At 53.7% G+C, this 23,138-nt stretch overlaps 1 protein-coding gene across 1 annotated transcript in view; it reads left to right on the forward strand.

Annotated features, from left to right (window-relative positions):
• The window catches only part of XXYLT1 (xyloside xylosyltransferase 1), a 33,180-nt gene that overhangs the window by 7,368 nt on the left and 2,674 nt on the right, over positions 1-23,138 (forward strand). The window contains exon 3 of the mRNA XM_030495329.1: positions 11,974-12,106. Within this exon, the coding sequence (XP_030351189.1) occupies positions 11,974-12,106 (133 nt within the window). The remainder of the gene's footprint in view (positions 1-11,973; positions 12,107-23,138) is intronic.

Below are 23,138 nucleotides of genomic sequence, written 5' to 3' on the forward strand. Positions count from 1 at the left end.
GCCAGGTGCCCTTCCTGTGCTGCAGCAGGGCACGGGTGGCAGTGGCAGCAGGGAGCCCTGGGGTCCTGCCTGGCCATACACCCACCGCAGGAGGAGGTGACCAGCCTCTCAGAGCTGTTTGTGGATGGCATGTGGTGGTGGCTCATTTCCACCTGTGTGTGTTGCTGAAATAGCTGTTCCCATGGCTAGCACCGCTGGCATCAGCAGCTTCCTCGGCATCTGTAGCCTCTGCCCAGCCATAATATTCCCTGCAGGCTTCCCACCATGGGTCTCTGGCACAGTCTTGCTTTTGCTGAGACACGAGTGGTGGGTGTGACTCTCTTGTACCCCTGCTGAGCCCTGTCCCATTTGGGTCTGCCCAGTAGCTCCTGCCTCTGCACTGGTTTGTAAGGCTTCCTCTGGACTTACCCTTGCCCTCCTGGCACAGCTATCCCATGCTAGCTCGTGAAACCGTGGGGCAGTGGTGTTCAGTTTGTGCAGGCAGGCATTAGGGAAGAGCAGGCAGGGAGGTGGTCTCAGGGGCGAGGTGGCCCCGAGGGTCCAGTCCGGCCCCCACTGATGATTGCTGTGTGGGCTCCAGCAAATGTGCTGTACTGTGCCCTCCATTAGACTTGGGGCGGTTTTTTTGGTGTCAGGTGATGTCTGCATTTCGGGTGGCTTGAAGTACATTGAATACAAACGATGGCATTAATGCCAGCTAATTCACTCCTCATGATTCCCTGCCCTGTCGTTACTGTGTGCTAAAGATATCCATGTCGCACCGCCTCGTCAGCAAGAAGCTGCTCAGTCTGAAATGCCTTTTCTCCGTTTGACAACCCGTGAGTTGCCTCATCTCTTGGAAAGCTTGTTTGCTCTCCCTTGGCCTGATGGGGCTTTCAATGGCCTGTTCAGGGCACACGATGTTTAAAGAGGCATTTTTACAGTCGAATGAGCTTTGGTTTTGTTTCAGAAGCTGCTAGTAAAGCTGATTTATGTTTCCTTTGCAAGGGCGGCCAGGTTTACTGCACTGGGTGCCTGGTGATTTATGGAGCTGGTGGGGCTCCCCGGCCTCTTCCCTGCGCAGCCAGCACCGGATAGGAGGCAGTAGGAGAGGCTGCGGCTCTGCTGCCCGCTTGCAGGCTGCAGGCAGCGTGGGAAGGGCACTGGGCTCCTGCCGCTCTCCTGCCCCTGACAAACCAGCCTCTGCTGGCGTGAAGAAGCCACTTTGCTAAGTTGGAAGAGAAAGGACCAAACCTTCTTTTTCAGGCGATATGAGCATGTTTCCTGGTGCGTTTCTGTGCCATTTCCCCTGCCCTGAGTGCTGCATCTTCTTGCGCACTTCTGCACACATATCTGGCTCCATGCTGTTAGCACCATTCTTTTGTGGAAGCCAGATTTGATTGGAAGCCTAAGCATCCTCCAGCAGAAATGAAGGCCCTGATTTGAATATTAAACTGTCTTGTGTGTGTGTTTGCATTTGTATTAATCAGTCTATAGGGTTTTTTCAATAGCTAGTGACCTTTGCATTAAAGTTGCCTGGCTTTTGTTTCCCAGATTTATCATTTTTGGAAGGGAGGCATTTCCATGGTATCATGACTTAGGGATTTGTGTGGAGCCTCGGGGTTGTGACGGGCACTGACTTTGCAGACCAGAAACTGAACACCAGCATTAGTTTTACTTTTTTCTAAAGACTTTTGTGGAACACATGCTGGCTGTGAGCATATTGCACTGAGAATAAATGGGTTTTGCCACTCAGCTGCTGTCTTTCACTGTTGTTTGGGATCCTTGCCCAAAATACTTCAGATCTAAAACCTGCAGCTGCCAAACTATAATGTAACAGCTTCTTGGCTGGTGTAAATCATGGAACGCTCTTGCCTTAAATGTCTTACATCAGTGGAGTTAATCTGATTTAAACCAGCTGGGGACTTGGTATGCAGCATGCAGAAGTGCAGACTGCATAACTCGTGTCTGCTTGAGGCTCATAAATCCTGTTTTAATGTGGTGTGGCCAGGCCCGAGGAGCTGGAGGAGAAGGGTTGATGCATCACAATGGTTCTACAAGAGAGAAGTGATGGGAAAGTTACACAGGGAGAGGACGAGCAGGGTTGAGGCTTAAGAGGTGCTGCCAGGATGAGGATGATGCCAGCATGAAATGATCTGGGGACTTGCAGAGCAGTGCTAGGAGAAGGAAGGAGGACAAGGACTCAAACCTTTTCACTTTTCAGTATGCCCCTCCAGAAGTGAACTCTCACTTCCCAACAGGCTTCGATCCCTCTAATCGCTTGTCGTTTTAGTCATGTAACTTAAGAGGACCCGGCAAGCTTTTCATCACCCTCCCTATGGACTTGCGAAGGAGAGAGAGTGCCAGCAGGGATGGCCCCCTGCTCGGGCTAATGTGGCTCAGGCTAACGTCTTCATGCAGGCAGTGGAGGGATGAGTGCAGAGCAGGAGGGCTGTGACTGCAATTCTGCTAACGGGATCTCTTACAAGCATATGTATGAAGTTAGTTGTGGAGATCTCCAGGAAAGGAGCTCAACAGGATGGCTCCTCCTTGTGCCCAGCCTCTCTTGTGCTTTGATGCCTGCTGCATCCCAGAGATGACCTCTGTGCTTGCAGAAGGGTCTGAGAGCAGACAGCGAGAGCCATCAGAAGGTGTCTAGCTAACATCCAGGGAGAGAGGCAAATGCTGTTCACACTCAGGCTGTTCTAAATACTTTGAAAGCATAGGACTGAGAAGGGGAAGAGAGCCAATTCCTTGTCTGGTTTATTCTGGTGTTAGGAATCCGGGTAAGAAAGTAGATGTATTGAAAAATATTTGGGAGAAAACATTTGGTGAGGAAATACTGGATCACTATTGAAATTGGTGAGGTTGACATGTGATTAAATTATTAAGATCACTGGGTGCAGTGCTTATGAGAGGTGATGGATAAGAGCAGTAGGAGCTGGGTGGGAGAAGTGGCTGAGTTTTTGTTTGACTGAACACAGATGAGAAGCTACAAGGAAGGAGAATGGAGCAGGACTGATCATTATGTGTTGCTGAAATTTATGGCCGCCAGCAGGGAGCTGTGCCATTGGCTTCACAGTGGGTGTCTGAACTTAACATCTGTGACACACCAGGACCCAATGGGATGTCCAGCGGTCTTCCTGGGCTCAGACTCTGAATGGGGCAATTCCTGCAGCTCATTGTCAATGTCTGCACTGATTATGAAGCGTAGACCAGATTATAAGGATGTTTGTCCAAGCTGCCTGTTAACGACCAAGCCTCAGGCCGCTTGGGGTTTGGTGCTGCTTGCAGCAGACTCCAGCTGCTGGCTCTGGCTTGGTCTCCCACGAAACTGATATCAGCCTTTGCCTGCTCTGGAGTCCTGGCCTGGAGACAGCGGCCTTTGTGAGCATCAGTTTACGCCTTTCCCACGGAGCGGAGCTGGAGGGAGGGCAAAGGCCAGGGAGGGGACGTGTTGGAGCAAGTGCTGAGCCGTGCTCTGCCTTCTCAGGGGCTGGGCACTCGGAGCACTCCTGCTGGCCATAGAGGTGGAGAGCCTGGGAGCCAGGGGAACGGGTTAAGCAGAAAAGGTATCGGGAAAATAGTCTGTTTGCTGGTACATTGCCTTGGCAAGTAACTGTCTTCTGCTAGTGCCCTCTGTAAAAGCAGGTAGGCAGCGTCCTGAAAACATTGTCTGTTGCATTTGTAGGTGCTTGCATGTGAGGGTTTGCCATTGCAGCTGCAGCATTTGAATCTGTAATATGGGATTGCCCAGGTTGTGCTCTGTTTGCCCACAGGGTACCAGGTGACTACACGTGATGTTTCCCCTCAACAGCATCTGTGTGCAGTGGGTTATGGTGCACTAATCCTGTGTCACACAGTGAACAAGGAAATGTGCATCAGAGGTCTGTAAGGTGGAGCCTGGCAGAGGGAGGTGGGGAAGCATCACCTCCATTTCTTCCTCCTGTCAGCTGCAGAGCAGTTCTTGGTGCTCAGTACAGCTACCCACAAAACTCAGTGACTTACACTGTAATAAATGAGCATTTGAGTGCGTCACTCCTGATCATTTCCTGCTGGCTGAACATTGCCGTCATTGCTGAGCCCCACCATGTTGGGGGTTTGCAGAAATGCAGCAGGTTGGGAGAGTGCTAGGAGGAGAGCGCCTGTCCCCCAGATGCTCAAGGCCTGATCATGCATCGTTGAAGTGGAGATGTTGTGAAAAGACACAGAAAATGGGGGTCTGTAGTAGAGTCATGGGAGATGGCCCCAGAGCCACGTCCTCCCAAGCCACAGTTCCCACAGGATGCTGCAGTAGCTGAAGGGTTTATTTTCTGGCAAAAGCATTCCCATCTTTACAGGGATGGGGGGAGTGTTAATAGTTTCTGCTGTGCTCTCATAACCTCCCTCCCTGCTTCACACCACAGCCACAGCTGCCAGATTCCTTCCCCAGCGTGTCTCTGGGCTGCACGCACTCATGTCAGATCCTGTGATGAGAAGAGGCTGGAGTGATGGATTTACGAGCAATAGGGAGGGTGGTGCCAGTCATTGTTCCTTGCTGGGGTGAGCCTGTTGTGCCGGGGGAGTTGCTTTTGTGGTGCTTTTTGGGAGCAGACAACAGCAAACCTCTAAATAAGGCCACCCTAGGTAAAGGCCGGAGGCTGTGGCCTTTTAGGGGGGTTCTCACCTGCCAAAATGAGACACTAACCCCATCCAGCTGTCTGCAGGACATGTCTCTCCTGGAAGGAGAGCCCCTCAGGAAGGGCTGCTGTGATGAAGGGGGTGCAGATGCTGCTCGGCAGGTGCCTGGCAGCTCCGTGGGTGCTTCAGCACGACGGAGGCCCCTTCCCTGCAGCCCTGCTGCTGCTGGGGGCCGGTGCGACCCGCAGCCCCTGGGGGTGGTGTCACTCCTCATTGTTTCCGCTGGCCGCCCCTCGCTGCGGTGCCACCATCGATTGCTTTTTGGATGTCCTAGATCTGTCAGGCGGGGGCAGGCGCGTGTGGCTGTTCCCCCCTCCCTGCAGAGCGGCAGGGTCCTGGCACCCAGTGCTGCGGTGGCTGCTGCTCCCCTCCCTCCCCAGCCAGCCCCGCTCCCCTGGCATTGAAGGGTGAAGCTGCTGGGGGTCACCCAGCGTTGATGCTGGGGCTGCTCTCCCCACGGCCTTGCTTCCTGCTCTGCCGTAGCTCATTAGAGCTTAGCAGGAAGAGACAAGGAAAAATCTGCCTGCAGCCCCTTCCCCCACCGTGTGCAGTTAATCGGGATGTGAGCTCATCTACCTTAATGCATTTATTTTCCTGTATCTCTTTTCAGTTTCCCTTTCCGTCTCACCCACTCGATACTTCACAGCTTTCCATCCACACTGCCTTGTAATTTATGGCAATCTGGAATTAAACCTTATTTTTTCTGATTAAAAGGTTTCCTGCTGCTCTTCCTCCAGCTCCAAAAAGTGTCTTCACACTCCTCCCCCAGCGGCACTGTATATTAAATACATAGCAAGCAACACCTTCAGCTCCATCCTGAAAGCTGTCGTGTGCTCAGCGGTGTCTCTGCCTTGGAGTCCGGTTAAGAGCCAAGGTGTTGAGCACTGTTAAATATTAGTCCCTCAGACCTTGATGGATTACAAGGAGACACTTGGATGCACAGGAAAAATTAATTTCCTGGAACAAAACACATCCATCTCCTGCCGAGTCTTTCCCGTCCCTCTGGAGATGGCTGCGGGGTGTGGAGCAAGGCAAGCAGAGAGATGCTGCTGTCAGTACCCAGGACCATTGGTGCTGCACCAGACCCCTGAGCTCAGCCGGGTGCTGCCCAGTGTGGGTGGCAGTGATGATTTGTCATCTGTCTCTGGCAGGCAGCCTAATTTTGTAATTAGCTGATAGGCTGGGATTGCTGTGCAGCAGCACTGCTCTGCTCTGCTGGGTGCCTCATCACTGCTGCAGAAACCTGGTTAGCGGTCGGGGTGCTCGGGCACATCCCCTCTCGCCTCCTGCCCTCCCCTGGTGCCCTGCTTGCAGGGAGGGGAGGCTGCCAGGCTGCCCCAAGGGGGCCCTTGGCCACCCGGCAGAGGCAAGGACCGGTGTTTAAGCGGGCAGCTGGAAGGTAAGCTGTCTGCCCTGCTGGTGCAGGGCTCTGTAGGATCATCTTCTCTTCCAAGGGTGGGCTCTGGAGGAGCACCAGGCCCTGGGAAGGGGGCTGCAGCCCCCACCCCAGTCGCCAGCCTTCTGGCAGCAGGCTCTGTGGAGCGCATGTTGTGCTTGCACACGTGTGAACGCCCCTGCCTCAGCTGCCTTCCTGTGGGTGAGGCTCTCCGGTGCTGTCAGGGCAGCAGTGATTAATTCTGGAAGCAGAGGAGGAGACTTTATCTGTGGAGAAAATAAGGCCTGGCAGGGGGAGCACACAGCCGGAGAGGAAGCTGCTCACAGCTCTGCTGACAGCAGGAGGGAGAGCGGCTGGGGGGCAGCTGGCAGCACAGGGGTTGGTGAGCCAAACACAGGGAGCCTCTAATGAAGGGCAGGATGGAGAACCCAGCGTGTTTGTGTAAATAAGCCATGTGTACCCGCACTGGGCTGCTTGGGGCGCAGGCATCTCCACCCAGCACTGCAGCTCCACTCGTGCTCTGCTCCCCACTGCACCCAAGGCTTTCAGGGGTGGCTGGCTGCTGCTGCTGAGCAGCCCCCTTTGGGTTGCACAGGGACCCTCCGGACCCTGTCACCCCCCACATCCATGCCCAGCCCCGGTGCTGGGTGTGGGAGTGGTGTTTTTCTTGGCCACACGTCCCTCTCGAGGGTGGAGGATCCTGGTTTCACAACCAGCACGGGCGGCTTTGCAGCGCCCAGCATTGCTGCTGGCAGGCACGCTGCCTGCTGGAGCACGGCTGCTGCCACCCTGATCCAGGAGCTTCATTGCCCAGGGCAGTGATCAGAAAGTTGCTGCTGGTCCTTCACAGCTCCTGCTTTCCTCAGGATCCAGCCCTGTTGTGACGGGGACAGCTACGAAACCTGGCCAAAGTCAGGTAGTCAGAGCTAAACACAAAGCAATGGAGGGGAAGCTGTCCAGGTATGCTCAGCATTTGCAGACCAGTGGACCTGAGCTCTCCAGTCATGCTGACCCCAGCTTGGAGAGCCCGGGCCACCCGGCCCTCTTCCTTCTGGCAGTTCAAATCAAGTGGCAAAATGCACAGCCACCCCCTGACCCCTCCAAGACCCCTGCAGCATCCCCACAGCACCCAGAGCTGCAGCCAGCAGGGTCGCTCCCGTCCCTTCGCTGGGCAGTGTCACTCAGCTGGCTGCACCTACTGCTGTTCCTGCAGAAGGGTCTCTGAGCCACTCCGCATCGGCAGCTGTCTGTCCCTTCCCACCGAGGCCATTGCCCCCCGTGCCATCTCAAGGGGGACGGAGGGGACTCCTGCTTCCTTGTGCTGCAGGACTTGCTGCTGTGGTTCCATGGGGAGGGGTCCACAGCACCCAAGGTCAGCAATCCCAGCGGTGTCCTCCTTGATCTCGCCTCTTCTGCTCTGCATGGGCACAAGGTGCAAGCCTGGACACAGTCAGAAGTCGCTGCTGTGATGCAGGGAAAGGACAAAATACATGCCAAGAGCCAGGTTAACTTTTGGACGTGATCTTAAAGGTCTTTTCCAACCTAAATGATTGGATGTCGGGGTGTCTCTCCTCATTGGCATGGTGCATCAGGGTGCTTAGGTCCTTAAAAAGAGTTTGTTGGGACAGATATGGAGATGCCAGTGCAGAGGATGGTGGAAGCGGAGCCAAATCACTACTAGCATTGGTGACAGGCGGCTGCCTCAGGAATGTGTTGAGATTTGGGCGCAGAGCAGGCTGGCAGGGTGGTGGCCTGTCCTCTCCTGCCATCCTACCATTGCCTGCAGTGTCTCTGCTGCTAGACCAGCTGTAGGCAGATTTTGTACTCTGAGGAGGGAACTGAACTTGTCAATGGGCTGGTGAGCTACACCTCCTCCAGGAGGTTTCAATTCTTGCTGCTTCTACTCTAAAGCTGTTAAACCACTGCTCGATCAACAGTGATTTAAGACCACACCATTTGCGGGACAGCTTCTGCCCTTTGTGTTGTGATGGCAGCTCTCCATCTTGCTATTTGTTCCTGGACACAAGTTGTTACTTTCACTCTTTTCCCCTCTCCACAGCGCGACGGTGGCTGCCGGTGGTGGCGTGCCTCTGCCCCAGATCTGACGAGGTTTGTATGGGAGAAGAGGGTTTGGAGCTGAGGCCAGTGCTTACACCCCAGCCCTGAGAAGGACAGTTTGTTCCTAAGGGTCACACCACACGTTGATGGGGTGGGCCTGCTCCCGTACCGCCCTGTCCCCACTGCGCCTCCTGGGAAGGACCATCAGACTTGCTGCAGAAGCTGTCCCCTGCCAGAGGGGCTCCTGAGTGCCGCTCACAGCATCCGGACAACCCGCCGGGCCCCTCAGAACACCGCTGGGGAGCCTGCTCGCTCTGCCGGGCCCTGGCACAGGATGCTGGGCAGCAGGGCACAGGGAAGTGAGTGCCTGCACACGAGGGGATCTGCACTGGCATCTCTCTCTTTGGGATAACCTTGGTTCTCTCTCTCTCTTTGGCAGCGGTGCCCAATGTGGCTTGGGCACTGGTGGTGCCCTTCTCTCTTGGTTTTCAGTGCCGCAGACCCTGCTGCAGGATTGTGCATCCCTGAAGCTGGTCTTTCTGCTCTGGATGTGGCTGGAGGGAGGGTTTGAGGCAAGCCCGGAGAGCAGCCCTGCTGTGGCTACTGGTACGAGGCTGCAGTAAAACATTACGAGCTTTAAACGGGGCCAGCCTGTGCCATAAAGCTGTCACTGCTAATGGAGATCATCTCTGCTTTGAGTGGTGTAACTCCACTTTACACACCATGGCTGGAAGAGCCAGAGTTGGAAGGAGCAGAGGAGCAGAGGGTAATACGTAGCATGGCTAAGTTAGAAAAATTCCTTGCCAAGCAAAACACTCTCAGCCTTTTCCCACATTTCCAGCTGGACCCCTCCAAGCAGTTTGTGCCTAAGATAGCGCGCGATTCCTCCATCCCCACATGGCAGCCAGGACAAAGTGCTTGGTAGAAGGGCGAAAAGACATGACATATCATAAATATTAGTGCCTGGCCTCTTGCCAGTCCCAGGCAGAAATCATCTTGGCCATTAATCTATCCGTGCAAGCTGCATCTGGCGAAGTGGCGCTTAATGTCACCCATGCTCATTTTTGTCTCAGTGCTGCAGTTCATGCTTGAAGGAAAAAGTACTTTGTGTTATCTGGGTCTAATTTGTCAGTGAGCTTTTCCTGGGGGGCTCTGCCAGCACAGCAAGGGACCAGTGCACAGGGAGGGCGAGCCAAGCACAGGGAGCCTCTAATGAAGGGCAGGATGGAGAACCCAGCGTGTTTGTGTAAATAAGCCTTGTGTATCCACACTGGGCTTGCTGTGGCACCGGCATCTCCGCCCGGCACTGCAGCTGCACTTGTGCTCTGCTCCCCGCTGCACCCGAGGCTCCCAGCAGCTGCACCGGCACCCTCCGGAGCATGTTGCCCGCTGGGGTGCTGAAGCATTCTCCGCTGTGATTAATTGTAGTTAGCGCTCATCTGCAATGTTAGAGAACAATTGGATGACGTGTCGTGGTTGATTTAATTCAAACCTGATGAGGCGTCAGAAGGCTGCTGTGCACCGGGGTGAGCCCTCCTGGGAACCCCATCCCCTCTCCCCGTCCTTGGTAGCGCCTCAGAAGGTTCAGGCTCCCCCCAGTCCTGTTTCTCTTGAGCTGAGCTTGTGCTGTAGATCCGGGGTCTCCTCACCCTGGAGTTTTGTGACAGGTCTGGATGTTCTCAAGTGCAATAGCATTAAGGATTTGGGATTTTGCACCACTGTTGTATGGACCACTGGGGAGGTTTGGGGTATTTGCAATACATGTCTTTTTCCTCGTTGCATGAAGCCTTCACTTTGCCTGTTCATCTGCTTGAGTTGTGCTAGCTATTTCTAAGGCAGCTAGGAAGGCTGAGGGAAATTGCTTTCAGGTCAAGACCTGCTTTAGCCTCTAGTGAATTACTATGCCTGGGTTTTAAATCTTTGCAAACAGAGGATTATGGTGGTGGTAAATACTAGGTAGGCCTGGGGATTGCTGTACTGCTGGCTGTGAAGGAAGTGTGGCCTTTCCCTTAGCAGATAGGGAGTGATGTATGTTAAAAAAAATAAATTGAGATACAGCCTGGGTTGTAGCTTAGATACTCTTTCTCCTTGATTTATATTTCTGCTTGGATGCTTCACAGAGTAAGCAGTATATTTCTTGCTTAACCTCACAGAGCTTTTTCCTTCTAAATGAGGACAGTGTGGTAGATACAACCAATTGCCAAGAGCCCCAGATTAGTGCAGGATCTGCAAAAAATTTGGAGCTGCTGTACAGCCCAGCAACTGCTTGATACACAACCACCAGGTGATGAACACACTTGAAATGGCAAAGCTACATTCCTGTGCTGGAGGAGAGCAGCCCGTGCTTGGCTGCTCTCAGTGCCTCTGGGTCGCTAGTCCTGACGGTGGCTTTGGGGCTGAAAACTGAGTGATTGCAGACTGGGGGTGGCCAGCAGCCCGTCCCGAGCACAGCGGTGGTGTGAAGGCTGGGGGGTGAGACCAGCCTGATGGGAAGCCCTGCCCATAGCTACGGAGGATGCAGGCAGCAGAGGGTGAGGGCAGGCTGGTCTCATCCTCCTACCTGCATGTACTGGGCAGGAGGAAGGATGAGGGCCTGGTCTGCTGTGAAAGCAGAGGTGACTTGCACATCCAGCCTGCTGGAAGTTGTAGCGGCACCTGTGGATGATGAATGGGGCTGAAACAGGTTGACAGTCCTCCTAATCCAGTTAGTGCCGAGGGCTAAGCAACCTGGCCAGCTTGCTCTTGGCTGTTACCACCACATAAATAGTGTGGCATTACGTAATGCTATGGGGGATGGCTCTGCTCTGCTCATGGTCCCCGAGGAGGGCTGAGTGTGGCTGGCCAGGAGGTGACCATGGCTTTGTCTAGGGTTGGGGGAACCCATCTGATGGTCTGATCTCTTGTAGTGTTTCTGTTTGCTGCATCCCGCTTGGCCTGCTGCAATCTGTACAACATCCCCAGATCCGCCTGGGACAAACAGTCTCGATGAGACACATCTCCTGCACCCTCTCCCAATCAACATCTCCATCAGTTGGTCTCATGTGCTGCAGAGAAGACTGACAAATGCAGGCAGGAGCCTGACCTGTTAATGAGATCAGGCCTGGCCTTCATAATGATGCCCTCAAGCCTCCCCTTGCTCTTGACTTTCCCCTGGCAAGTGGAAAATGCTTCCATGTCTGCCTGACCCTCCTTGTCTCCGACAGTACCGTCGGCAATAATAAAGTTTTCCAGGCTGCTGCAGACCATCAGCAGTTCTGTGCAGGCAGGGGGATGTTATCTCTGCCCTCAGGGAAGCCCGTGTCATGCTGCTGGCAGCTAATGAGCTTGTGCAGGTGTTACCAAAGGTGTCATGTGGCTGACTGAATTACTGATGTTGTCTGTGATAGGAATCAGTCTGGTACTTCAAGCCAGGGATGGATGCTGTAGGCCGGAGCTGGGAAACACTATAGAGTTGGTAGCTTTTCCCAGAAGTATGTAGCAGAATGTGAGCATGGGGTTTTGTATGGCTGCTCCTGCAGAAGCACTTTCAGAAAGGGAGAGGAAGCAGGGTTAAAGCTACCTCATGCTTTTGTCGGTCATATGGAAAACCAGTCTTCGGGAAGGAAGGAAGGAGTTAATAGAAGCAGAAGGTCACCAAAAATCGTTTCTGAAATAAATAATTCCTAAAATATGCAGTGGTAAATGCTGTCATGATGGTTAAAGGTTGGTAGCTTCATGTAGAGGTTGCAGCTGGATTGTATTTGTCCACGGGGCTGATGGCACCAAATCCTCACTGCGTGTAATTCGTCAAGTAGCCGTTGGTAATTGCTGGTTACAATTTTGGCTTATGTAGCTGATTTTTCTCCTCTTTTTGCTTTCAGAGATAACACAGATCATCCAGGTAGACTTGGACCTGAAGTACAAGACCAACATCCGAGACCTGTTTGATGAGTTTGACAACTTCCCAGAAGGAGCAGTCATTGGGATTGCCAGGGAAATGCAGCCAGTGTACAGGTACAGCCCCCTCCCTGTGGGGAGCAGTGGGAGGGCAGCGGGCAGAGGCAGAGAGAAGTTCACCAGCAGGGAACTGGTGGTCGTTAATCACCACCAATCGCTTCCTAGAAGCCAAAGCCAACTGAGAGCATGCTCCCAAGAGCATTTCTGGTTGCTCAAACTGCAGAAGTCGCCACTGTTCCCAAGCTGGAAAAAGACATCTCTGTGCCTGTGGCAGAAGTGTCACCTGCCTTCCTGGCTTGTGCTCTTCGCAGAGAGAGCTGGGTCCAGAGGAACATGGGTGCTGAGGTCTCATCTCCATAGGGCAGCCCTGCGGTCAGAGCATAGAGGACTCCTGTATCTGCTTTGGGTGTCCTGGAGGGATTTTGGTGCCCAGAATGGTAAATCCAGCCCTAGTTTATCATATCCAATTGTTAGAGCTTAAAGCAGTGTGGAGGGAGCAGCAACAGCTGAGTGTGGCCACAGGGCTGTGTCGGACTGTCAGCATCAGTCAGTGCTGCCCAGCAGGGCATATCCCACTGATTAGCAGTGCAGCCTGTAACAGGATAAATTGAGCATTTGTTTGCCTGCAATTAGTCCATGTTGGAATCGCTCTGTGTTTCTGTCTCTGCAGGGATCAGTTTTGCATTATTTCCACACGTAGCTAGGGTGCAGGGGTGGTGTTCCACTGCCTGGATGTTATTTGTGGGACTGGGCATGCCTGGAGGGGACCAAGTTAAGCTTTGGGGTGCTCAGCTGGAGGGAGAGCTCTCTGGCACGGCAGGGGACAAGGCAGAGGACTGTAGGGCTGAGCACAGAATATTTGACCCGAGCTGAAGCCGTGCTCTGCCCCTTCCTGCTGCCCGTGGTGGAGACAAACAAGGCAAGCAGCAACGGTCCTCACAGGCTGCGTTTTTGGGCTGAACTTTCTGTTGTTGCAGTTTTGACATTCTGGGTCACTTTGGGCTATGTTGTGCTTCTTTTCTTGTGTTGTTTTGATCTTCGTGTGAAAACAAGTTCCTGATACTTCTTGCTGCCAAGTCATCCGGTGCAGGGCGAGCTGTGCAAACGCCAGCCTGCCCTCCCGCCAAGCCTGCGCCCCGCGGGGCTCACACCTCGCCGCTAAAAGAGTTTCCAGATGAAAACACGAGCTGACAAAGCATGAGCGTCCTTGTAAAAAAATATATATATAAATATTTGCTATTTTTATAATTTCAGCAACACAAAAACGTGTCGTAGGTGTGAATATGAGGTGCCAGCTCCAAATGTGTGATCTGCCACGTGTGCAGGCTTGAAGCATCACTTGGGAGAGTGTCTGTGGGGGTAGAGGAGGGTTATGGAGTGGTGGTGAGTTCTCCCCATTGGCACTCAGATTGTCCTCCCCACTTCACACAGCTCTCTGCAGTACCAACTTTGCCCCAGAGGCTTGGGGTGAGCCAGCAGAGCTTTCTTGAGCTTGCTCGTGGAGCTGTGGCACCCTCAGGGCAAGGCAAGCTGGTGGCTGGGAAATGCCTGGGTGCCATGTTCCCCTCTCTGTAGCAATGGAGAAGATAGATGGAGATCAATCTACTTGGCTGTGTTGGATCCCTGTTACCTACTTGGTACATCAGAGAAGGTAAATTAGTGCAGAACAGCAAATTTTGTAGACGATGCACTGTTTTCTGTGAGGCAGTGCTGTCCTCACCAGAAGCCTGCTGGCTGGCTGGCTCTAGGCTACGCTTTCCAGGCACAGGCTGGGACTGCACAAGGCTCATGCTGCTGCACTGGTGCAGTGCTGAGCACAGATGCTTACAGGAAATGAAGGAGTAAGAGAACAGCAAATAGGAAACATCCCGGAGCCTGCTTGCACATCCTGAAGGTAGAGGGAAACCTCCAAACAGCAAAACAGGATGGCAAGGGAGCATTTCCACTCATTTGACTCATGCTGAAACAATGCCCGGCCACTGTTTGTCTTGGACAAATGCATTTCTCTGAGCAACAGGATCTCCTGGCCCTCCAGCAAGGCAAATGCTGGGGTTTAACTGTTGCACAGCCTGTGGGGTTGCTTGGGGTTGGTTGGAGTGGCCTGTGGAGAGCGGTAGCTCCTGCTGAAGCTGTACGTGGATCGCCCTGTGGATCCACCGCCTGGCCATGTCCCGCAGGGTGATGTCTGGCAGGGGTCCTGGGTGTGGAGGGGAAGGTTGCAGGAGCCCATGTCAGGTGCAGGAGGTGGTCTGAGGCCTGAAGCCCTTGGCGTCAGGTTTGCTTCTCTCCAGCTGCAGTGGGGGAAGCGGCACTCTGTCCGTGGGTCAGGCATGTTGTCCTTGCTGCAGCTTCTGAATGCAGTGTGTGACACCGGGTATGGTCAACACCTCTGTGGATGGGGCACAGGCAGAGCTTTGCCCCACTGCCAGGGTTGTTTGGGTTACTGATACTATGCACTAGGCTCATAGATGCTTATGGGCTTTCCATGGCAGCACTGGATGCCTCCTGCCAGGTTGATGTTTGCATGTTGGCCTGCAGGCACAGCCTCTTCCCAGCACTGACATATGCTTGCTCATGTGTCTGCCTGCACAAGATCCACACATGGCCAAGACTGGAAGCTCCTGCTTCAGTGAGAATTATTTTGATGGAAAGATTAAAAGCTGTGTCCAAGTTTGCCTGGTCCAAAAGGCTTTCCATGCTATGAAGTGCTTCTGCAGAGTCATAACCTTAATTAAAAATCCTGTTGTCCCCTGCAGCATTTCAACTACTCAAGAGTGCTGGCAGTGTCCTGCTCACCAGGCTACAGAGGGTGAGTGATGATGCTCTGTGTAAATATTTATGTTGCACTGGACCTTCCATGCCAGATCCTGGCCAAATGGAGATGTCCAGGCCCTCCTGTGCAATTAGCCCTGCTAAGAAACATGCACTGCAGATGCAGCCTGCCAGCCTGTTAGCAGGCGAGCAGGCAGGTCACTGTCCTGGCTGTGCATACAGGTGGTGGGTCTGGCCTGTAGAGCGGCTTAGCCATGATCGGCCCTGCAGTGGGGCTGGGTGACGGCCGAGTGAAGCACGGCGTGCTGCAGGTCAGCCTCCTCACCAGGCGTGAGCAGCAGGGGCTGCGCCAGGGGCACAGCAGAGGTCTCCAGTGGGCATCCTCATGCAGACGCTGCTGCAGCCCAGACCTCCCCAGGGGCTCTTTGCCAGCCTGGCTCGGCTCAGCGCTTGTCCGCAGGCACAGGAGCTCAGCACTGCCAGGTGTGAAAGGGAGAAGCGTGCCCATTTCAAAGCAGTCCCACGGTTGAGATGAACAGAGAGGGGAAATACTGCAGCACTCCCAAAAATGTCCTGGAAACTCTCCGATTACAGAAGACAGAGCTTAACCCCTATTCTTACCGAGTTTCTCACCGAGTTTCCTGGTTATAGAGCCTTCCGGTCACACTGGTGGCATGTGAGAGGAAGCAGAACAGTGGTATTGATTGCACAGCTACTCTTAGCAGCCTCAGGCTGACCCCAGATCATTGCGCCCTGCCATGCTCCCCACTCCCATTCCCAGAGCCATCTTCACTTCCTACATGGTGCTGGTACTGTTACTGGCATTGCCGTGTGGTGGTGGGCTCTGGGTGCCTGCTAGTGCTGGTACCACCTGGGGCCCTCACTGCTGCCCCTGCATTGCTCCCCTTGGAGGTCTCATTTGGAGAGGAATGGTCTGCTGGCAACAGGAAGCACCTAACCCATAGGAGATCCTCAGGTGGTTGCTTTTACCCCCTTGCTCCAGCTGGGAGCAAGGTACCTGCTGTGATGGTGAACCTCAGGAGAGGTTCCAGACCTTCTCAGGTCCAAGGATGAACACAGCTGGGGCTGGAAGGGTAGCTGCACCTCCATTCTTGATGTTGGGCGAGATCTTCACTGCTGCCCCCATGACAAGAAGCTAATAAAAGCTAGAGGCGTCTTGGGAATGCACAGTGCTAGAATTGTTAGAAGTTTGTCCTGCAGGAAAGGGTATCTACATCAAAGAGACAGCTACAAAGGAGCAACACTTTGGTCCTTCTATGGCTGCAAGGCCATTTGCCTTTCCTCCCTAAAACCTAGGGAGAGCTTGAATGGGACATTATCTTGTGAAAGGAAAAGCTTTGTTTCTGCTTGTGATCATGTGGGAGCTCCTGTAGGTGTGCTGTGTGCTCTGTCACACGGGTTTTGTTTGTTTGAGAGCTGGTAAAATAACCCTGAGAAGCCCATTTATGAGTGGAAGCAAGCCTGTGCAACCTGTGGACCCAGCGGCGCGGCACTTGCAGTACTCAGTGTTTGCTGGGAGCTCAGCGGCAGCGGTGCTAAGTCAGTTTGTCAGATGTTTGGAAGAGGAATGGAATTATCCTGGGCTGCGCGCAGGCTAATGCTGAATCCACAGCTAGGCTGGGCTGTCGGCATGTCTGGGCTGGGACAGTACGTCCTGTACCTTCTCTTGGGATCTAAATAAAACCCGAAGTGCTGCAGACAGCTGCAGGCAAAGAGGAGCAGCTGGATTCCCAGGGTACCAGCTGAGGCAGGGGTGGTGTTTGTACGATAGAGCAGTGCAGGTGGGCTGTTGCCTGGGATGGAGCTTTCCGGAGCTGGAGATAACCATCTCCAGCAGGCAGGTCCTGCTGCCTGAGTTCACCTGGTTTCATGGCTCCTCATGCAGGCAGGTTGCCCTGATGTGGAGACTGCGCTTTCTCTCAAGTGCTTCTGCCCTGGGGGAGCAGGGAGCTGCCTGCCATGACAGGCTGTTTCCCAAGCCCCTCAGTCAGTGAAGGCAGAGGAATTTCCCTTGCCTGTGCCCCACCAGGCATGGTGATCTCAGTGCTGCCTGCCCACAGCCCTGCCAGCCAGACCCTGCGCACTTTGGATTTTTAAACCATTTCAAGGCTTTGACTTAATTTGTAGCAAGTGCTGCTGATGGATGCACAGGGAGAACAGTTCTAGGAATTCTTTGGCAATGTCTACCAAGAAGCAGCCAAAATTACAGAACAAGCAGAACCTGCAAAGAACTGGCAGCAGAACTGATTTCAGGATTTCAGCATTACTTTATGATTAAAAAAAATAAAAAAGGTGAAGGGTTTTGTTTGTATCTCTGCACATCACTAATGTGTAGGACTCATTGCACTTATTCCCATTGTCAAGGAAACTTGAAATGTCATTTTAAACCAATTAATAAATTGGACAAGATCTGACAGCCACAACTGTGCATCGATTAGCATGAATACTACTAATAATACTATTAACTGTCCCTTTAGACATATTGGGCATTACAACCGTGATTTTTTTCCAATAACCAAGACCTATGTGTGTTTGGGTAAGGCAGTCTGGTCTCTCCAAGCATGGGCTCAAGCTTTCTTTCCAAGGACTTTGCAGTCCTGCAGAGAGCACACGTGGATGGTGTTCTTCGCTTGCAAGGGTTGCCTGAGAAGTTTGCTGTGACTTTGCTGTGTTGTTTTGGTTTGAGTTCTTTTGTTGGCCATAGCACATAAGTCCGGTGTGCATCAGGTGAGCACATATTGGTTACCGTACCTGCACTTGTCTTCAGCTTCTGAACTTCTCAATTTCAGTTCCTGAACATCTCAGTTTCAGTGTCCAGAGGTAGGTGTCACACTATGGTGGCACCTTGGGGTTGCTGGAGTACCTGGCTGCACTGGTAGGTCACCAGCCCCTGCATGCTGAACAACATGAGCCAGTGGCTAGATCCAGCTGGGTATTTGCACAGCTGCTGTCATCTTCAGTGGTTACATTTTGTCATGGGAGAGCACGTGCTGAAGAAAGAGCAGGTCCATGCTGGGCAAGGATGGTTGTTGGGAGGTCACAGCTTGTTTTGGGGCTGCTAAGAAAAACGCTGTTCATGGGCAGTGGCAAGGCTAAGCTGGCATGTGCAGTGCAGGTATTCTTATCTCCTTGCACCCCAGAGAAGGTTTTGCAGCATGGTAGAGAGGCTGTAGATGTTAGCAGAGGTCTCAAACCAACCCCACTTAGCCCTTGAATTTGCTCTGGAAAGTGAGTGCTGGGGCTGAGTGTCCGGAGGTGGGCCAAGGAGGAGCGGATGAGGCCTCTCAGCCAAGGGATTCCTCACCAGCACTTCGTAGAGAAGGAGCTTCCAAGAGCTGAAGCCCTTTGATGGAGGAACAAACAAACAAACAACAGGAAGTGGAGAGGTTTGGCTGCATAGCTGGGATGCTTTGTGGAGTGATATGGTGCTGGTGCTACACGAGGAAGCTCACAACAATCCTCTGGACGGGTTCTCGCAATGCCCTCCTGCTCTGAAGCTCAGTGGCAGTTCCCTCCATGTGAGGACTCCCATGTGGCAGCACAATGTCCCACAGCCAGGACTCCTGTACGGGGACGGAGGCCTTTTATTTCTCCTCCCCACAGCAGCAGGTGAGCATCTGTGAAGGGAGAACATCATCTTCCTGAGAGACCCGTCGGTGGGCAAGGGTGGCCCAGGGCAGGCTGCCTGTGCCTCTGAGGCAGGCAGGAGAGCACTGCCAGGGCAGAGTCCATTCACAGTTGTTAACAGAAATCTGTTTTGGCACTAATTAGGCTACAGTGTTATAGAATGCCCCATGAATGGGCCCCAGATCCTTCCCCAGCGCTGAAGGAGCGGATGGTCTGATGCACGCAGCCGATCACTCTCCACCGCCACGAGTGCCGTGATTGATAGAGGGAAGGAAACCGACCTGCAACCCAGATGAGGATTTATGGTCCCACCTCTATTCAGAAGGTGATTTTAGCACCAGTGTGGGATGCTAAAATTTGGGGGGGGAGTTGTAAATTCATATCCCAAGGAAAGGTTTTGCGTGCAAGCTGCATTCACAAGTTGCTACTGATCGTCTATTTAAGTGTGCCCATTTTTGGACTGCTAAGTTCACACAGAAATGTAATCATCAAGAATCAATTTGCTGCTCCAAATACAGGCCTTTTAAAAGTCTAGCATGCAGATGGTGCTGTAGTAGGGAACAGTGCTGTACAGACATAATTTGTGCATTACGTGAGAAGTTTATTAAGGAATTACTGATGTCTTCATTGAAGAACTCAATTTGTCAGCGTTTTCCATGGGAGGGCTGGAGGCCTCCCTGAGCTGGACCCTCGCTATGAACTCATCAGAGGAGGGTATGGTGGTCCTGGTGTGCACACCAACAAACACATCCTGCTCTTTGTCCTGGGCTGGGAATTGGGGTTGGTTTGCACCACGGTGATGTTTTCCACTGTAGGGCAAGGGGCTCCACTGTGTTGGTAATGCCATTGCCCCCGAGAAGCACAGAGCTGAGATTTCCTGGGTTACGCAAGCTGCTCAGCCTCAGCTAAGGCGCTCTGGGCCAGCCTGGTACTGAACCTGCCACCCCAGCTCCCTAAGGGGTTTAGTGTTTGCACATGGGAAATAAGCAATTAGCAACAAGGGCCTCTTTGTTGCAAAGCCTCTGTCTGCAGCAGGGCTGAGCTCACCCCAGCCGGGGTCCGGCAGTGCCAGGGTGGGAAGGGGAAGTGTAGATTAGATGCTGCTCTGAATGCAGCCCTGGGGGAGCTGCTTACTTCGAGCTGTGGCAGAAACTGCAGCAGTGCCTTTGGAGGAAGCAGGGAGCTGGAGGAAGGGACGACAGCCTTTTCCTGAGGGTTAGTGTCAGTTGAACAGAGTGGTGGTAAGGGGCTGGCAGCTGCCTGCCACAGCGAGGTTTAGCCAAGAGGAGAAAGGTACAGGGAGGTTTCTCGGCTGAGCTCTTCCTTCTTGCTGACGATTAGGGGCAAAAGCCACCATCATCCCCTGGATGCCATCCAGCGGCATGGTGCCATCATCCAGGTTGCAGGGAACCAGGTTGCTTTTAAGCCTGTATCTGTTACCCCAGAAGCCTTTACAATTATTTACCCCTTCTGTTTGTTCTCCCCTCCATTTCAGCCACATCCCTCCATCCCCATCAGAACACTGCATATTTCCCATCCTATTCGCTGCCTCAGCCAGCTTGCTGGGCACCAGCAGGGGGGCAACTTGGCTGGGGATTGCTCAGCAGGACCACAGCCACATGCTTCATCCTCCTGCCCACCCAGGGGAGCGCTGGTCGCGGCACGGAGCGAGGAGCACAGCATGCTCGCGCCTCGGTGCTTGTTGTACAGGAACAGCAGTGTTTGCCAGCAGCTGCAGCTGGGGATAACGCCGCCAGACATTTGTTTTCTGGCTCAGGAATCAAAAAGCGTGTTTAGAAGTAGCAAGAGCGTGCGCTTGTTGTTTTAGTTGGTGTTTGGGCTGGCAGGGCTGCTGCCAGAGTGACGCAGAGAGGGACGGCCAGCAGCCCATGCTTCCCTTCTCTGCCAGGAGCCCCCTGCCTGGCTGGATGGGGCTCAGGGTCCTCCAGCCCTGGTCTTCATGAAATGGACTTGGTAACAAAGTGTGTCCTCAAGGTGCTGGCCCACTGCTACCGCCTGTCCTGCATGGGGAGGATCCACATCCTCATCAGCAAGGCCAGTGGCAGCCACACAGCTGATGTGGCAAGGTTGCAGCCTCTTGAACATCTCAGATGGGTACAGGCACACAAGCCCAGTCTGTTGCCTGTGGGGTCAGTGCTTCAGGCTTGCCATTGGTCACCCAGCTGGCAGTAACTCCTCCACCTTACCTTTCCTGCCAGCAAGGGCATCCTGTTGCTTTATCGGCAGTTTCCAGCTCATCCCATGAGGTTGTGCCATAACCCAGAGCTGAAGTAAACGAGTGAACAAAGACTTTCACCCACCCAATGTTTGCCTCTTGCTGTGCATGAAAGCAAGAGAAGGACCAGCAAAATATAGCTGACAGCTGGAGCGGTCCCATCTGCCCCTGGCAGCTATCTCCAGTTTTAAAGGGTGCAGTGGCAGCTCCAGCTGAGCTGAGGCTCGTGACCACTGGCCTGCGAGGCAGGGGAGGTGCCGGGAGCGCCCTGCGCCAGGCAGCAAGGGAAGTCCCGGTGGAAGCAGGGGTTTTTATCTGGACTGCCTGGGCCCGGTGTTTGAATGCTTGGAAATGCTCTTCTCCAGATGTTTCCTAGCACACACCGGCCCTGTTTATAAACAGCTCCTCAAAGCAAAGCCCGTTGGGGCTGCAGGGGGGTGCTTGCAGCAGCTCCGCATGGCTCCCCCACACCATACTACGGGGGCTGGAGCCCGGGGTCACCTCTTTCCCCTCCAGTCTAGAAGTTAACAAAAGCCTGAAATTCCTCCTCTTCCTTTCTCCTCCCCTCCTCCTGGCCAGCAGCTTCCTGCCCCATTACATCCCAGCCCTGTTGCATCCCGGCATCTCCAGGCTGCCTTCCTGTCCTGGTTTTCACTGCCAGGGGGGTAGGGAGGAGGGCACCCCGGAGCAGAGGCTGGTGACATGCTGCCCTGCCTGAGCTGTTTGTCCCAAGGGAGATCCCGGCTGCTCCAGGGGCTTGGGGCAGGGAGATATTTCCATTGTGTCTAATTGGGGTTCAGTTCCTTAATGATTGTCTCCAGGGCTAGCCCCAACACCTCCTCTCTGCATCCTGGGAGCGTGCTCATCAAGCCCTGGGATTTCCCCCCATGTTGTGCCACAGTTTGAGGTGGGTACCAAGGGCTGATGTTGGGCAGGACACAGCAGTGCAGGGCACAGGCTGGGTTAGCTGTTTGGCTGGTTGCTGTGCTTCCTCAGCTCCATCTCCTCCAAACAAAATGATGCTCTTGTACCCGCCGCTCCTTCCACTTCCAGCTGGGTGGAGGTGCTTTTCAACCACACTCTTCTCTGTCCTGGCCCCTGCAGAAGGACGCCACCAAAACTCTCCATTAGAAGGACAAAAGGCAAATGAAATCCAAGTGCTGCCAGTGGCCCTGCCAGGATACCTTTCCCTCGGTTGGCCGAAGCCCAGTACTGGCAAGGCTGTGGTGTGGTGCTGCGAGCGTGCTCCCGAGCCTCGGTGCTGCAGAGCTGCCTGCAGCTCATTGCATCCTGGATCTCGCCCCAGCTTTGCTCCTCGAGGACGTCCCCGTCCTCCCCACCCAGCCCCGCTTCCCCATGGTCCCTGTGCACAGCCAGGGGAGGATGGCCCTGTCACGCCAGTGCCAGGAGGAAGGGCTGAACAATTGCTGCTTCTTGGTCGGTCTCCTCTCCCTGCAGAAAAGGGCACGTTGCTCCCTCCTTGTTATCAGCCGTCACTGAGTAATCCACTGGGGAACGGTGTTGCTGAAAAACTGAGTCATTTGTTACAGATCTGCTTCACCCCACTGGCCTGGCGATGCTGGGGGCTTGGGCACTTGCGTTTTTCCTGTTTCAGCTGCAAGGAGCTGTAATCCCATCCCTTAGCTTGGGCAGCGTGTTTTGGAGGTAAGAATGTGAAAGGAGTTGGCTCTGCTGCTGTGGAGCTAGAAAGGTGCCTCCCTTCGCAGCACTGCTCCCCCTCTCCCTCCTGCCAGATTCCAGCATCAATTTCTGGGCATGGCGGTGGCTTTCCTGGCACTGCTAGGCAGAAGCAGAGAAAGCAGAGTGTGCAGAGGTGGGCTTGAGCCAGTCTCTGCTTGGTCCCCTATGCCTGAGCACCTTGGGAGGCTGATCAGCCCCTGGCTGCATCTTGTCTTTGCAGGTTGAGCTTCCCTCTCATGCAATGTGGAGAGCATTTTGACTTCCTTTTCTTATGAGCATCCATGAGTTGTCTTTGCAGTGACCTGGTGCCTCTCCCCAAGACATAACTGCTCTTTGCGGAGGCAGAGCCCTTTTATCCCTCCCCTGCCCTTTAGATCAAACGAGCTCTGCTGCCTGCGGGCTCCAATGAGGCAGCCAGTCCTCCACTCTCCTTCCCTGGGAGGCATGGAGATGAGCCCTCCTTCCATGGAAAACTGGCATTTGGAAAAACCCCTTCTGTCCTGAGTCGGGTGAAAGGGAGCAGTGTAAAGACCCTTCCCGAAATGAGAAATATCAGAGGTTTGAACCTAAAGCATCTAAATGGAATGTTGTAAGGAAGCGATGCTGCATGATGGTTGTGGTGCTCCAGATCAGGGAATCAAAAAGGTGCTCACAGTTGGCATCATTAATAGACCCACATTTTCTGCTGGGACAATTTCGCTGGTGGCTGTTGAACCCTGGCTGTCACCTTGG

Source organism: Strigops habroptila, chromosome 8, assembly GCF_004027225.2.
Source record: "Strigops habroptila isolate Jane chromosome 8, bStrHab1.2.pri, whole genome shotgun sequence".
Classification (NCBI taxonomy): Eukaryota; Metazoa; Chordata; class Aves; order Psittaciformes; family Psittacidae; genus Strigops; species Strigops habroptila.